Raw genomic sequence first — 15,000 nt, forward strand, 5'->3', positions numbered from 1 at the left:
AACGTGAAGTTTGGACAGAAAGAACTCAGTTTGGAATCAGCCGCCGAGCTACGTCTCGTCGAACATCGAAGAAGAAAGTCGTGATTCTTCACAATGATTCGCTATTTTCCAGGTCAGTGTCGACTTTATGGAGATATATATTTGGTTCCATTATGACCCTAACCATGCAGATATTATCTATTAGATTCATTTTACAACAAACATGATCGGCAACAACAACAAAAGGCGTCGATGGACGAAAAGAGCCAGGAAGAAATGATGTGTAATTATTCCAAATAGTCCTCCTTTCGACAATTAGATAAGCGCACCATGGATGTACAACGAATTCAAACTGCACATTGAGAGCTTCTGCGTAGAATATCTGAGCAAGTGAACCTCTCCAAACTCGGTTTTTGTTAAAGCAAATAAGTTAAAGCAAACGACAAGTCTTCAAAGTAATGACCAGATTAGATTGTATAATGACATAGGCTTTTAGAAATCACAGTAGTTTTGTTTTGTCGTTTTTTTTTCCTTGTTTTTTTTTCGTTTCGTGATTAGTTTAGTTTTGTCTTGTTCGGCTTGGCTTGCTTTCCGTCACTGTGGACATCAGTATGCTGACTTGGTCTCTGGAAAGTTTTCCGTAAATGCCCCCTTCCTATAACAGCCTCTTTTCTTTAACTCACTCAGTACGGCCAGTCCTCTCTTCTCCTCTACACAGACCCCTCGGATGTCCAGTGGGTGTCTGAATGATCCAACCTTTAGCTTCCGTCGTCAGAATTGTGGTATTCTTTGTCAACATTCACCTCTTCAGTATAAGAGCCTCCCACTTGCAATATTTTGATGATGGTAATTGGGGTGAAACGCTGTTAACGTCGTCTCTTTCGCCGTTCGTATGGAGAGAGTTAAAAATTGTCACTTTGTTTGCTTTGTAAATAGTGGATGAAAAAAAAATCCAAATTAGACATTTTTACGGGTGAACAAAACGTCAAGTACATTTCGAATATGTGAAAATGGAAGTGTATATATATATATATATATATATATATATATATATATATGAGTAACACTTTGCAATAAATCTTTGACCAGCCACCCAGAACTGCATGAAAAAGGCAAACAAAATGATCGGTTTGTGTAAAAGAACGCATACTTTTCTTGACACACATTTATCAAGCTGCACAAAGCTTTGTTTTAAGCTTTGGTTTGATAAAAAGAACATTTACTTATTTTGACCGTAACGCTTTTTTCTTCTTTTTTTTTTAACTGCACAAAATTTTGGTTTGAGCTTTGGTTTGATAATAAGAACTTTACTGATCTTGATCGTGACGCATTTGTCATCAAACTGCACAAAACTTTGGTGCGAGAGCCGTGACGCGTGTCATCAAACTGCACAAAACTTTGGTGCGAGAGCACTTGGAGTGTGGAAACGCTGTATGGTGTCCCTACCTCAAGTGCTGATCTGTAGCAACCACTTCTGATACTTAGTTTTTCTTATGATCTGTTGTTGTTGCTTTTCTGCAGGAACGCGTGAATGGATCGTGAATGTATAATACTTGAAATACTTAGTCATCGGAATCCTTGAGTGTGACATTTGCAAGTTTCTTTGCAGAAGGGCACTTACTTGGCAATTCAATATTTTTAGTATTGCATGCTCTGGGAAGGGCATGGGGGTGGGGGTGGGGGAGTGGGCGATCACCTTGCTCATCTCCTTGTTTTTATCCTTGTTGGCCAGAATCTGTCGACCACCAGCTGGTGAATGAAGCCAGGAAGGCAGCGACAGGAGTCTGCCACCAGTCGGACGGCAGCATCATGTACCGAGCCGCCGAGGTTCGCAAGTGCCGGTGCAGTGAGCTGATGGCCCCTCCCCCGGGCACGTTACGCTCGTGCCCCGTCAAGCCCGGCACGACCAGCTCTCTCGCAGCCGTGCTTCAGCTCGATCCCTGGACGCAGGTGCCCTGGGGGCGGAAGGTGGAGTTGATGATGAGCAGCCGGCACCCCTTCATGGCTGCTCTGGACCCCCAGTACAGCTGTCATCCTCTGCACCTCGTCCTCACGCTTTGCTCGGAGGCTGCTGTCAAACAGTTCCTGGATCCGGTCCAGCAGAAGAACTTGGGTCTGAAGGATTCCATGGGCAACACGGCTTTCTTACTGCTCGTCGCATCCAACTGCGCAGAGTCTTACGTTGAAGGTTTGTTGAAAAACATGGACATTGGTGACGCTCAGAAACTGGTCCGGGAGGAAAACAAGGAAGGTCTGACGGCCTTGCACTTTGCCGTCCTCAAGAGTAAGAAGAAACTGATACAGGTGCTGTGGGCCTATGGCGCCAACATCAATGTAGGGACCGTCGAAATAAACGGTCGACATTATGGAATCACGCCGTTCCACCTGTCTCTGCTGCAGCACTCCAAACACGCGCGGCAATGTTTTTCATACCTGCTGAACCACAACGCTGATGTGTATGCCGAGGCGCTGGTCCCAATGACGTCTTCCGCAGCGGTGAGCTTCAGGTTCGAGTGCAGGTGTGGCGGCTGCTGGTCCACGCCCGTCAAGGGTTTCGGGGCGGTGCTCCACAAGAACGCCATCGGCAGGCCGCAGAGGTCAGTCAGCATGGGCTCTGCCCTCAACATCCTGGCGGCGTTCAGGGACGTGCGGAAGAACGCTTTCATCAGCAGGTTGCTGCGCTCCAGGCGCTACGTCGACGTTGACCAGACTGACGACAGAGGCATGTCCCCCCTGGCGCACGCCGTCTTGGCTCGGGACTACGAGATGGTCCAGCTGCTGATGACCAGGGGCCCCGACATCAACCGGACAGGTATCCATAGTGACGGCACGAGCGTGGAGAGCCCCATGCAGCTGGCCTGGATGATGCTTCACCGGGGAGAACAGGCCTGGGGTCCGGAGGATGACATTGGTCCGGACCCCCGAATGGAGCGCGTGATGCTGGTTGAAATGCCCCCGGAGACACAAGGGAACGGAAACCATGGTGTCTGCAGTGGAAAAAAGGGCAGTGGCGACGGTGGCAATGTTAGCAACGGAAACTGTAACAACAATGTCAATGGTAAAGGTGACCACTCCACTAGTAGTAAAAGGGACGACCCTACCATTGGTGAAATCGACTGGACTGTCAATGGTGGTAGTGACCACGCTGTAAATGGTAATAGCGAAGCTTCCAGTGTTATGAATGAAAGAGGTGACGGTATTGTGATTGCTGATATTGACGAGGAAGAGGTAACGCCTTTAAATCGACTGCTGCAGCTGGACGACATCAGCTGCCCCTGGTGTCAGTATCAGGATCAAGAACCTCTTCAGAAAGACAACGTGTCCACGGTAGAGAGAGACATCGCATCCTTCATGCTGTCGGCACACACTGGTATCCGGTTCGAGCGTGATGAGTGGGAGATGGAAGTGATGGAAGAAGACTAGTATCATTTCTGTAGTGTTGATCAAACTATTAGGAGTATAATTTGTTTCAAGTGTTGATCAAACTGTTAGCAGCAGTATCAACAAACTGTTAGCAGCAATATCATCAATACCATCAAACTGTTAGCAGCAATATCAACAAACTGTTAGCAGCAGTATCATTACAGAACCGAGTGTTGATCAAACTGTTAGTAGCAGTATCAAACTGTTAGTAGCAGTATCATCAAACTGTTAGTAGCAATATCAAACTGTTAGCAGCAATATCATCAAACTGTTAGCAGCAGTATCATCAAACTGTTAGTAGCAGTATCATTACAGAACCGAGTGTTGATCAAACTGTTAGTAGCAGTATCATCAAACTGTTAGTAGCAGTATCATTACAGAACCGAGTGTTGATCAAGCTTGTTTCGTCACCCTCAGGTTGCCAGCCAATTTACTTGTGACAGTGAAAAATCCCACTTCCCAAAGACTTCAGATAAACTGACGTTTCATGAAATGCAGTTGTCCCGTATCTGTAAGTACTCCAGTATCTTTAAATTCTACTCTCGAAGCTAAAATATAAAAAAAATATATAAAATTATCCATGATGTTCAATACCTGCGTCAGATTTTCTTTGCTTTGTTTTAAGACCTGGTGTATTTTATATGCAACAGTCACCTCTTGTAAATAAAGCTGTGTGACATCGATTTATTTCGTTTTGCTTGGGATTGTTTACTCCGGTCTTCTGTCTGTCCAAACTTGAATGTATATGAAGACGGAACGTGATCACAACACCAACTGTTCAGAGAGGGCGTGTTCTGTCAATCTTCCTATCATTCCACAAATACCCTTCACCATGCGTACATATTTCGATTATTGCTTATATTTGTCCCCATTCCCTCTTACCATGACGTCAAATAATTGGAAAAAATCTTCTGCCTCCACAACTTCCCCCTTTTCTCATCGCTCAGCTGTACTGTCAGATCATCTGACCCACACCTATCTGTATATTTAGTATTTACTCACCATATCGATCTCCCAAATTATCAGTAAAATTCAGTTTCCCTCCCTTCAGTGGGAAGATACCCGCTTAATTATTCATTCTCACTGTGAACTGAACCCATCTGCCGCAGATCAGTTTGTTTCACTGCTAGTTTCTCCGCAAGGCGTCACTGCGTTCGGACAAATCCATATACGCTACACCACATCCGCTGGGCCGCAGATCATAGATGCAGCATAACCCAACACGCTAAGTCAGGCCTTGAGTGCATGCTGATATATTTGTGTTCCTATCGGAGTAGATATCTTTTACAGAATTTTTGCCAGACGACACGGCGCTTCAGTGTTGCCATGGGTTTCAGTGTGCCAAGTGCGTGCTGCACACGGGGACCTTTGTTTATCGTCTCACCTGGATGACTAGACGCTCAGTTCGATTTCCCATTTAAACTTGGGGGTAAAAAGGGCGAGACTGAGCAGGATTCGAACCCAGACCTTCAACAGACCCTCTGTAAAAACAGACGGATGAACGTCTTAACCATTCTGCCACCTTCCTCCTCCATCGGCCGCAGAGGCATTGATCAGTATTCTAAATATTATGAAAAAAAAAAGATAAAAAAGAAACAGAAGAATTGCTTTTGACAACAAACAAAAGAAGCGTGGGGTGAACCATTTCAGATCAACCACAACCGCGTTGCGCTATACTGAATTCTCAAGTTGTGGTGGAAAGATTACATGATAATTTGCATGCACACTGTTACGCACACTTTCACAAAGCCATACCGGAACCCAATGGAAAATCTTTTTTTTCCCCAGTCGTTCGTCTCCAAGGTTTGGACAATACACATAAAACAAAGTACATAAGTAAATTGTCATAATAAATATTTACGCATGTGACATCGACACATCATATCAATACAAACATATACCAAAATACATATAAATCCAGAAAATAAATAACTATTTATGCCTCAACATCAAAACCCGTCGTATCAATACGAACAAAGAAAACAAAGTGCATATAAATCATTTAATAAATATTTACTTATGTAATATCGACACGCATCATATCAATGCAAACAAATATTAAAGTACATATAAATCATGAAATAACTATTTATGCCTCAACATAAAAAACCCATTATATCAATACGAACACCACATATAATTACAATGTCGAGATTGACCATCCAAATGTAACCCTTCCTTTTTATCTATGCTTTTTTCCTCATCAGTAGAACCCATACTAATTTTTTAATTGATTAATGAGTATTTGGACCGATGATGGATGTTTTCCGTACATTTATTGCCTCAGATACATATTTTGCAAGTGAAAGTACAGCGAGAGGAAAATGTTCAAGGGAAATTACTATACTCACCTGCTTGAAAGGGTGATATCCCTTTGATAATGTTTTCATGTCGCCAGGCCGTGGGTGCTCAATTGGACTTCATCTTTCAGTAATACCTAATTAGTGTTTTTCTCATTGACCATGGCGCAGGGCAAAATGCAGGCCTACATGGAACGACATAAGCTGGGTCCCTTGTTTGAGGTAACAATTGTGTGATTTTAGACGTTCATAAACTGCAAGACAACAATGTATGTGCAGTCAAAGCATGCGTGGGCATGTATGGATATGTGCAGACTTCACGTTAGATGAACCATCGATAAATTTTTGTTCAACGATTGCGGTTACCCGAAGTGCAGAAGGGAAAAATTAAATAACAAATAAATACGCAAATTGACCAAACGGTGATGTTCATTTCTACTTAGCCTGGTCCTTTACCACACGTTTTGCATACTTATTTTCGACGACTGCAAAAGCACTATTTATTTCCGAATATGCAAATTCCACATAAATTTCAGTCATATAGTGCTCTTTGTTGTAACATATTTTGCAGGATTTGATGAACCGTGTGTTGCGTGATATGCCTGAGGAACCCTTGGTGTATTTGCTTCGTACATTGTACAAGAAAGCAGGAATGGAAATTCCACAGGTAGAACTTTTTTTTTTCTTTCAGCTGTAGCTTACATGTATTATCATTGCTTTAAAATCATAATGCCTGTATGCATACACACACACACACACACACACATGCACACATGCATGCACACACACGTGTGCACACACACAAACACACACACACACACACACACACACACACACACACGTCAAACAAAATATTAAACAGACATTGTGCACTGGAAAACTTATCATGCGTTCATATCAAAGGTGAAAATGGATCAACCCAGCTGTAACCACATTCTTGCAATCCAACAGAAAAATAAGAGACAGTGTGCCCTGACTTAACCACATTTCAGATTTAATTGTTTGGTGTGTCCACAAGTCCTTTTTTTATATGGGGTGGGGTGAGGGAGGGGGTGTGGGGGGAGGAGGGTCAGGAAGGAATGGGTGTATTGGATGGATATGGGGGGGATGGGTAAGTTTTTGTTTTCACCAGTTATGTGGAAAACCTTCTGGGAGAGATGCTCAGTGGAAAGGATGTGCCCTACCACTTCTAACTCCGCATACACTGTTACATGCATGCACTAGGTTCACAAAACCACTGGCATGTAAACAAATGTAAACATTAAAAGGGAAGATAGGGTCGGTCCATTGTTATAATACAGATGACAGATCTTTTATTCATTTATTTATTTATTTTTTATGTATTAGGTTAAGATAGAGGAGGAAGAGAGAGAGGATGGATGACAGAAAAGCTTCAATATCAAATAAACAACTCACACTAGGGCAACAATAAACCCAGACAGATGTAATCACTTGTCATACATGTTTAGAATGCATACATCAGAACACTAGAACATCAAAAAACCCTGGCAAATGTACACAGACATCGAATATTCTTAAAATGTATGCCTCAAGACACACTGGGGCAATTGCTGCGCCAGACAATAGGGGAAAGAATGAAAGTGATTAGTTAAGGTGTGTGGTGGAAACTGGTGCATGAAAGGTAAATGTGAAAGAAGAAAAAGAAAGATGTAGGAAAAAAGAGGAGGATGGAGGCCCCACAAAAAAAAGGAAAAAAAAAAAAAGTGGGAAAAAAGAGGAAGTTGGAGGCCCCACTAAAAAAAAAAAAAAAAAAAAAAAAGAGGAATTCTGACATTACACCACAAGATATGAATGCCCTTTTTTTGAAGTTGATACATTTAAAGTGTACCTTTACAGTCAAGTTTACGTTAGTGTCAGCTTTTTATTACAATATTAGTAGTGCATTTATAATCAAGATTTATTATAGTGGTACATGCAGTCATGTTCTTTTGTGATGTGTTTATTATTCTTGTGCACAGGACATTCGGTATGGTGGACTCCGTAAAAGTGTAGATTTGGGTAAGTTTTTGCTCATTCTCTCTTTCAGTTTCACTCTCAGTTAGAATCTGTGTTTTGTTGAACTGAACTGTTGAATTATTATGTTAAAAGAAAGATCTATTGGTACACAGTAAACATTTCTATGTAATATCATTCAGTGCATGATTTACATGTATTTCTGTGCTTCATCGAATGGAGATGGAAGAAAAATAACTTAAACTGTATTCAGAGAAAAGTGTTCATGAATGATCATAAATTTATTTTTTGACATGTATTTGGTTTGATCAGTTCCAAGAATGAATGTACTTGATTTGTATAGTTCTAAATAAAATACAAAAGAAACCCTTCTGTATAAGACAACTTCATATAACTGTTCTAAGCCTTACTTTCGGGCACATTTTTCTGTATCATTACAGTATATGAATTTTAAAAGAAGCTCAAAAGAAACAGTCTTGACATGGATGACAGGATTTTTGATAGGCATATTTGATCTTCGGGGTTTGCCAATACACTTGTAAAGAATTATGTCACAAGCAGGTATATGCACGTGTTGACTTTAGAGAGAGCAGTGTGGCCAGCATTTGAACCACAGGCTTCATGAACCCATGGCCTGGAAGTGCCGTGTCTGACCACTCAGCTGTCACACCTATCTCCTCTCAACTTCTTAAATACCTCTTTGTGATACACCTTCCTGCTGTTTCTTTGTGATCACCCTGCCTATCCCTTTGAATGCACTACCGGTATTTATGATTCTTGAAATTATGACAATCTAAAATCTGAATATTTGTCTTGTTTTTGTGTCCTTCCAGCAAGATCCCGCAGCCCAGAAAGAGCGATCAGGAGTGGCCACAACACCACAGGTGACAACCTTCCTTGAGGCACTAAGTCTGTGTAGGACTGCTTCTGATTAGGTGTTAAGTTGAAGATAGTTCACACACATTTTGTTACGCAACTCGAAGACGTGGACTTTGGCGATGGTTTGTCTGCAGTTTGTTCTTTACCTTAACGCATCAAACATTGCACTAGACTGGTTTCTAATTTCATCTCCTTCACTTTCCTAAGAATTATCAGATGAATTATCAGACAAATAGTCATTATCTGGGTCGAATTGACTGCAAGAGTCCATCATAATTTCATTGAGCACTTACTGCGCAGTAAGCCTTTGCCATTTTACCATATTGATGCGGAAAATGGGATAAAAAAAAACACACACTATATATTCGATTTTTGGAGCGGAACTTTGCATGCCAGTGAGGAAGGAAGTTAAGTTGGAGTTACTTCCTTTACAATCTCCCAGGTCAACATATGTGCAGACCTGCAAGTGCCTGAACCCCCTTCGTGTGTATATGCAAGCAGAAGATCAAATACGCACATTAAAGATCCTGTAATCCATGTCAGCGTTTGGTGGGTTATGGAAACAAGAACATACCCAGCATGCACACCCCCGAAAACGGAGTATTGCTGCCTACATGGCGGGGTAAAAACGGTCATACATGTAAAAGCCCACTCGTGTGCATACGAGTGAATGCAGAAGAAGAAGAAGGAGTTACTTCCCTTACCTATCAGTTTAATGCATAATACTGAGCTGATCAACCGGTTTGAAAAAAACGTGTTTCTTTGCATTCCTGTCGGGCGAGCTCAGGCGGAGAACAGCGATCAGCGGCTCACACCTCTCAGGCGGGCGCGCAGGATTGAATGAGTTAATTAATATGTGTGGATGGAAATGCATTTGTATATGTATATATATATATATGATGGAGTGTGCCGTCGGACTGACAGATGAGTAGGCAGGCAGGCTTATCTGTCGGTGTGTGTCCTCATATGGGAGGAGAGGCTGATTCTGGATGCGCAGCACTTCCCACAGGTGTTGCAAGGGAAAACGTCTCCAGAAGTCGAGACCTGCTTCCTTCGCTCACGCTTCTCCTTAATGGCCAGCGTTCTCTTGTTTTCAAACATCTTTCTACCACTACAGCACAGCATCCCCCAGCGAGAGCGGTCAAGGGCATCAGTTTCCCAGGAAGCGATGTCTATGTCACAGGCTTTGAAGTTTGTCTTCAAGGTGTCCTTGAAGCGCTTGCAGGGTCTTCCAAGTTCGCGGTGGCCTTCCTTCAGCTGGCCATACAAGAGCAATATATATATATATATATATGTGTGTGTGTGTGTGTGTGTGTGTGTGTGTGTGTGTGTTTCTTTGTGTGTGTTTGTGTGTGCATTTATTGTAAAATGATAATGTGCATTTTTCCTGTGTTGCAGTATTTGGGGTTTGATGGTTTGTTTATTAATGTGCATCAGGGGGACATAACTCTCACTGCTTTTTGCCTTGTTTCAGGGTGACTTCTTTTTCTTTGTGTATCTTGTTTACTTGATTTGTTGTTGCTGTTTTTTTCAAGATACAGATTTAGTTTAGTGCACGAGGATCAGTTCGATTGCTTTGTCACCTCTTTGAAACTGTAGCTAATAATCTTTTAAATTGTGAATACTTTCTGCTTTCTGCCTAACTTTTTACGGTCACAATGAATACTTTTCAGCATTGTTTGATCATGCATCTTGAAGACTGAAAACAAAAACAACTGCAGTGAAACAACAAAAGTTTTCATGTGCACTTAGATCCCACTTCAACATCAGCATCTCGGGAGTATGAGAAGCCATGGCAGACCCACCAGAGACGTATGAAACCACGTCGTTCTGCAGAGGACGCAGAAGCAGCAGACCCCAAGACTGGTGAGTTGAAGTACTGAAGCAGCGTGCGTCAGTGATGTCTTTTGCCATAATCGCTGAACGAGACATGCATTGGTATTCTCTGTTGCCATCGCTGTTGGGCTGAAGTGCTGGAAGCAACATGTCAGTGTTCTGTGTTGCCGTAACTTGCTGAATGCATGCAACATGTGTCAGTGGTCTCTGTTGCCGTAACTGCTGAATGCATGCAACATGTGTCAGTGGTCTCTGTTGCCATTACTGCTGAATGCATGCAACATGTGTCAGTGGTCTCTGTTGCTGTAACTGCTGAATGCATGCAACATGTGTCAGTGGTCTCTGTTGCTGTAACTGCTGAATGCATGCAACATGTGTCAGTGGTCTCTGTTGCCGTAACTGCTGAATGCATGCAACATGTGTCAGTGGTCTCTGTTTCCACAACTGCTGAATGCATGCAACATGTGGCAGTGGTCTCTGTTGCTGTAACTGCTGAATGCATGCAACATGTGTCAGTGGTCTCTGTTGCTGTAACTGCTGAATACAATATGTGTCAATGTTCTCTGTTGCCATTACTGCTGAATGCATGCAACATGTGTCAGTGGTTTCTGTTGCTGTAACTGCTGAATGCAACATGTTTGAGTGTTCTCTGTTGCCATTACTGCTGAATGCAACATGTGTCAATGTTCTGTTCTCTGTTGCCGCAACTGCTGAATGCAACATGTGTCAGTGTTCTCTGTTGCCGCAACTGCTGAATGCAACATGAGTCAATGTTCTGTTCTCTGTTGCCGCAACTGCTGAATGCAACATGTGTCATTGTTCTCAGTTGCCACAACTGCTGAATGCAACATGCGTCAATGTTCTGTTCTCTGTTGCCACAACTGCTGAATGCAACATGCATCAATGTTCTGTTCTCTGTTGCAGCAACTGCTGAATGCAACATGTGTCAGTGTTCTCTGTTGCCGCAACAGCTGAATGCAACATGTGTCAGTGTTCTCTGTTGCCGCAACTGCTGAATGCAACATGTGTCAATGTTCTGTTCTCAGTTGCGACAACTGCTGAATGCAACATGTGTCAGTGTTCTCTGTTGCGACAACTGCTGAATGCAACATGTGTCAGTGTTCTCTGTTGCCGCAACTGCTGAATGCAACATGTATCAATGTTCTGTTCTCAGTTGCCACAACCGCTGAATGCAACATGTGTCAGTGTTCTCTGTTGCGACAACTGCTGAATGCAACATGTGTCAGTGTTCTCTGTTGCGACAACTGCTGAATGCAACATGTGTCAATGTTCTGTTCTCAGTTGCCACAACTGCTGAATGCAACATGTGCCAGTGTTCTGTTGCCATAACTGCTGAATGCAACATGTAATAATATTAGTAATAGTATTTATATAGCACTGAATCTTCTGCAGAGACAAATCAAAGCACTTTCACACCAGTCATTCACATGTATGTATAACTCTAAAACTGGAGAAACTGAAGGCAAGGAAGAGGCAGGGAAGGGAGGCTGTTTTTGGGAAGAGGTGGGTTTTTAAGGCCAGACTTGAAAGAGCTGAGTGTGGGGATCTGATGAAGTGAAAGAGGAAGTTCATTCCAATTGCAAGGTCAAGAGACAGAGAAAGAACGGTGTCCAACAGTGGAGTGTTTGAATCAGGGTATATGTAAACAGAGTGGATCCGAAGCCAGTTGTAGAGAGCGAGATGGAGTGTAGAGGTCAAGGCAACCACAGAGATAGGAAGGGGCAGATTTGTGAATACATCTATAATTCATAATTCTGTGTTACCATGACTGCTGAACACAATTGCCTCAGTATTCACTGTTGCCATAACTACTGAATACAATATGTGTCAGTGTTCTCTGTTGCCATGACTGCTGATTGCAACAAGTGTGTCAGTATTCTCTGTTGCCATAACTGTTGAACGCAACACTCATCAGTGTTTGTCTTAACTGGTGAACTGAATTACTGAGGCAGTGTGCTTCAGAGCTCTCTATTGACGGGTGCCATAGCCGAATGGTTAAAGCGTTTGACTTTCGATCTGAGGGTCCCGGGTTCGAATCACGGTGACAGCGCCTGGTGGGTGAAGGGTGGAGATTTTTACGATCTCCCAGGTCAACATATGTGCAGACCTGCCAGTGCCTGAACCCCCTTCGTGTGTATACGCAAGCATAAGATCAAATACGCATGTTAAAGATCCTGTAATCCATGTCAGCGTTCGGTGGGTTATGGAAACAAGAACATACCCAGCATGCACACTCCCGAAAGCGGAGTATGGCTGCCTATATGGCGGGGTAAAAACGGTCATACCCATGAAAAGCCCACTCGCATATATACGAGTGAACGTGGGAGTTGAAGCCCACGAACGCAGAAGAAGAAGAAGAGCTCTCTATTGCCTTCCTCAAGTCTGATTCTAGTCAGCAGACTGTTCGTATTGTTTTTCTGGTTGTGTCTCTTAATTAGTTAAAAATTCCTGTGTATCTGTCAGTTTGTTTATAAATTGTAAATTTAATTCTTATTTTCTGCTGGCAGGAGTTTATCAGTGTGTGTGTGTGTGTGTGTGTGTGTGTGTGTGTGTGTGTGTGTTTTCTTTGTTTGTGTGGGTGTGTGGGTGAATGTGTGTGCACATGTGTGTGTGTGCACATGTGTGTGTGTGAGAGTTACTCTCTGTGTGTGTGTGTGTGTGTGTGTGTGTGTGTGTGTGATACAGAGAGAGAGAGAGAATCAAATAGAACAATGATTATTTACTGATTTTGGGCACAAGCAGGAAAACATTAAACATAAGGTAACCAACAAACAAAGACCTCTTAAAAAAGAGAAAAAAGTGGTGATGATGATAACATGATCAAAAGAGAAAGCTTCCCCTTCAAAAACCCCATGCAGGCAAGAAAAGACCCGAGTGGCAGGGGGACACTAAAGTGCTGTCCACATCGTTCGACGAGCTGTGGGCGGAGAAAGATGGACAACCGAAGGACATGCCCCCTCCTGGAAAAAAGTCCCGCCCTAAAAATGACCCCCGGTCTTCCTGGGCTGTTGTTGGGCTGGTGAGTGGAAAGCTGTTAGAGCTGTGGTGATGAAAGACGTGTGTGTGTGTGGGGGGTGTATTGTGTTTGTGTGTCATGTGTGTGTGTGAGTGTGTTGTGTGTGTGCGTGTGTTGTGTTTGTGTGTGCATGTGTTGTGTCTGTGTGTGTGCGTGTGTTGTGTGTGTGTTGTGTCTGTGTGTGCATGTGTTGTGTGTCATGTGTGTGTGTGTCGTGTGCGTGTGTTGTGTGTGTGTGTGTATGTGTGTGCGAGTGTTGTGTCTGTGTGTGTTGTGTCTGTGTGTGTGCGTGTGTGTGCATGTGTTGTGTCTGTGTGTGTGCATGTGTTGTGTCTGTGTGTGCCTCTGTTTTGGGGTAGAAGTCAGTTTTGTGCATGCGTCTTTGTTTGAAATGTTTTTCTCCTGATCTTTGTGTTCACTTGCCGGTTACGCTGCACACGCTGAAATTTATTCATTCTGGCCAAGTTTCTGTGTCTTGTACATATTGCTGAAAGCTAAGTGTTTGAAATGTCTCAGCTCCCCCCCCCCCCACCCACCCTCTCCCTGGCCCCCTCTCCCCTCCCTCCCAAGCCCCCCCCCCCTCCCCCCTGTCCCGCCCACCCCCCCCAAAAAAAAAGTTGAGAAGTTGCGTGTAATGCGGTTTGTAGACAAATACTTTTGATCTTACAGATACTTTGTTGGGGGGGAAGGTGACAGATGGTTTGTAGACAAATACTTTTGATCTTACAGATACTTTGTTGGGGGGGAAGGTGACAGATGGTTTGTAGACAAATACTTTTGATCTTACAGATACTTTGTTGGGGGGGGGGAGGTGACAGAAAGGTTCAACTGCTTCTCTGTCAGCATGGTGTCCGAGAGGGCCTGGGTTTGAATCCCTGATCTCCACCTTTCTCAAGGTGTGACTGGAAAATCAAACTGAGCATCTAGTCACTTGGATGAGACGATGAACCAAGGTCCTGTGTGCAGTACGCACATGGTACACCGAAAAAGAACCCATAGGTAACACAAGTGTTGTCCTCTGGCAAACCTGTACAGAAGAAATCCACTTTTAATTACACATACTTAACCGTGACCCACTAGTGCAGACTCCGGCAGGGGTCTGACATTCCTGTCCTGTGCAAACTACTATCCACCTATGCGGAGAAAACGAAAGTAGCTACAGCCGATAACCTCCCGGAAGTAGGTAACCTCCCCTTTGCCCCCCTGACTAGCGCCCTCTTTTTCCGGCAGCCATCTTGACTCCTGTTCCTATGCTCTTCATACAGCTAAGTTTTTTTTCCGTATTTTCTGTCTGTCTGTCGATTCTCTGGCATTCTTGTTTTTTGTCAAATTATGTCTCCAACCAGGTCACATAATTATATAGCTCGATTGGGCGATCGCGCTAAAATTAAGGCGCGATCGCAATCGATTCGCTGACACTTCGGGCCCTCTACTCCTGGCCCTCTCAACAACGCCAACCCACCGCCTCCTCCACTTCCTCCGCTCCCTCCGGTCGACTCCAGACCTATCCATTTTCATTGGTACACAAATATAAATATAATACATGCACTCAAGGCCTGACTCAGCATCCCG

The 15,000-nt window shown here is 43.4% G+C and overlaps 2 protein-coding genes across 6 annotated transcripts in view; both read left to right on the forward strand.

Annotated features, from left to right (window-relative positions):
• The window catches only part of LOC143274872 (uncharacterized), a 3,560-nt gene extending 3 nt beyond the window's left edge, over nucleotides 1–3,557 (forward strand). The window contains exons 1-2 of the mRNA XM_076578839.1: nucleotides 1–112; nucleotides 1,712–3,557. The exon at nucleotides 1–112 is cut by the window's left edge and continues 3 nt beyond it. Of these exons, the coding sequence (XP_076434954.1) occupies nucleotides 94–112; nucleotides 1,712–3,402 (1,710 nt within the window). The 5' untranslated portion in view covers nucleotides 1–93 and the 3' untranslated portion in view covers nucleotides 3,403–3,557. The remainder of the gene's footprint in view (nucleotides 113–1,711) is intronic.
• Nucleotides 3,558–5,777: 2,220 nt separating this feature from the next.
• LOC143302251 (uncharacterized protein C8orf34 homolog) overlaps nucleotides 5,778–15,000 on the forward strand; it is a 39,106-nt gene continuing 29,883 nt past the window's right edge. For all 5 annotated transcript variants that reach the window (XM_076616839.1, XM_076616842.1, XM_076616838.1 and 2 more), the window contains exons 1-6: nucleotides 5,778–5,924; nucleotides 6,274–6,369; nucleotides 7,682–7,721; nucleotides 8,510–8,560; nucleotides 10,308–10,421; nucleotides 13,271–13,431. In XM_076616839.1, coding sequence (XP_076472954.1) covers nucleotides 5,865–5,924; nucleotides 6,274–6,369; nucleotides 7,682–7,721; nucleotides 8,510–8,560; nucleotides 10,308–10,421; nucleotides 13,271–13,431 — 522 coding nt within the window. In that variant the 5' untranslated portion in view covers nucleotides 5,778–5,864. The remainder of the gene's footprint in view (nucleotides 5,925–6,273; nucleotides 6,370–7,681; nucleotides 7,722–8,509; nucleotides 8,561–10,307; nucleotides 10,422–13,270; nucleotides 13,432–15,000) is intronic.

The sequence above is a fragment of the Babylonia areolata genome, chromosome 29 (genome assembly GCF_041734735.1).
Source record: "Babylonia areolata isolate BAREFJ2019XMU chromosome 29, ASM4173473v1, whole genome shotgun sequence".
Taxonomy (NCBI): domain Eukaryota; kingdom Metazoa; phylum Mollusca; class Gastropoda; order Neogastropoda; family Buccinidae; genus Babylonia; species Babylonia areolata.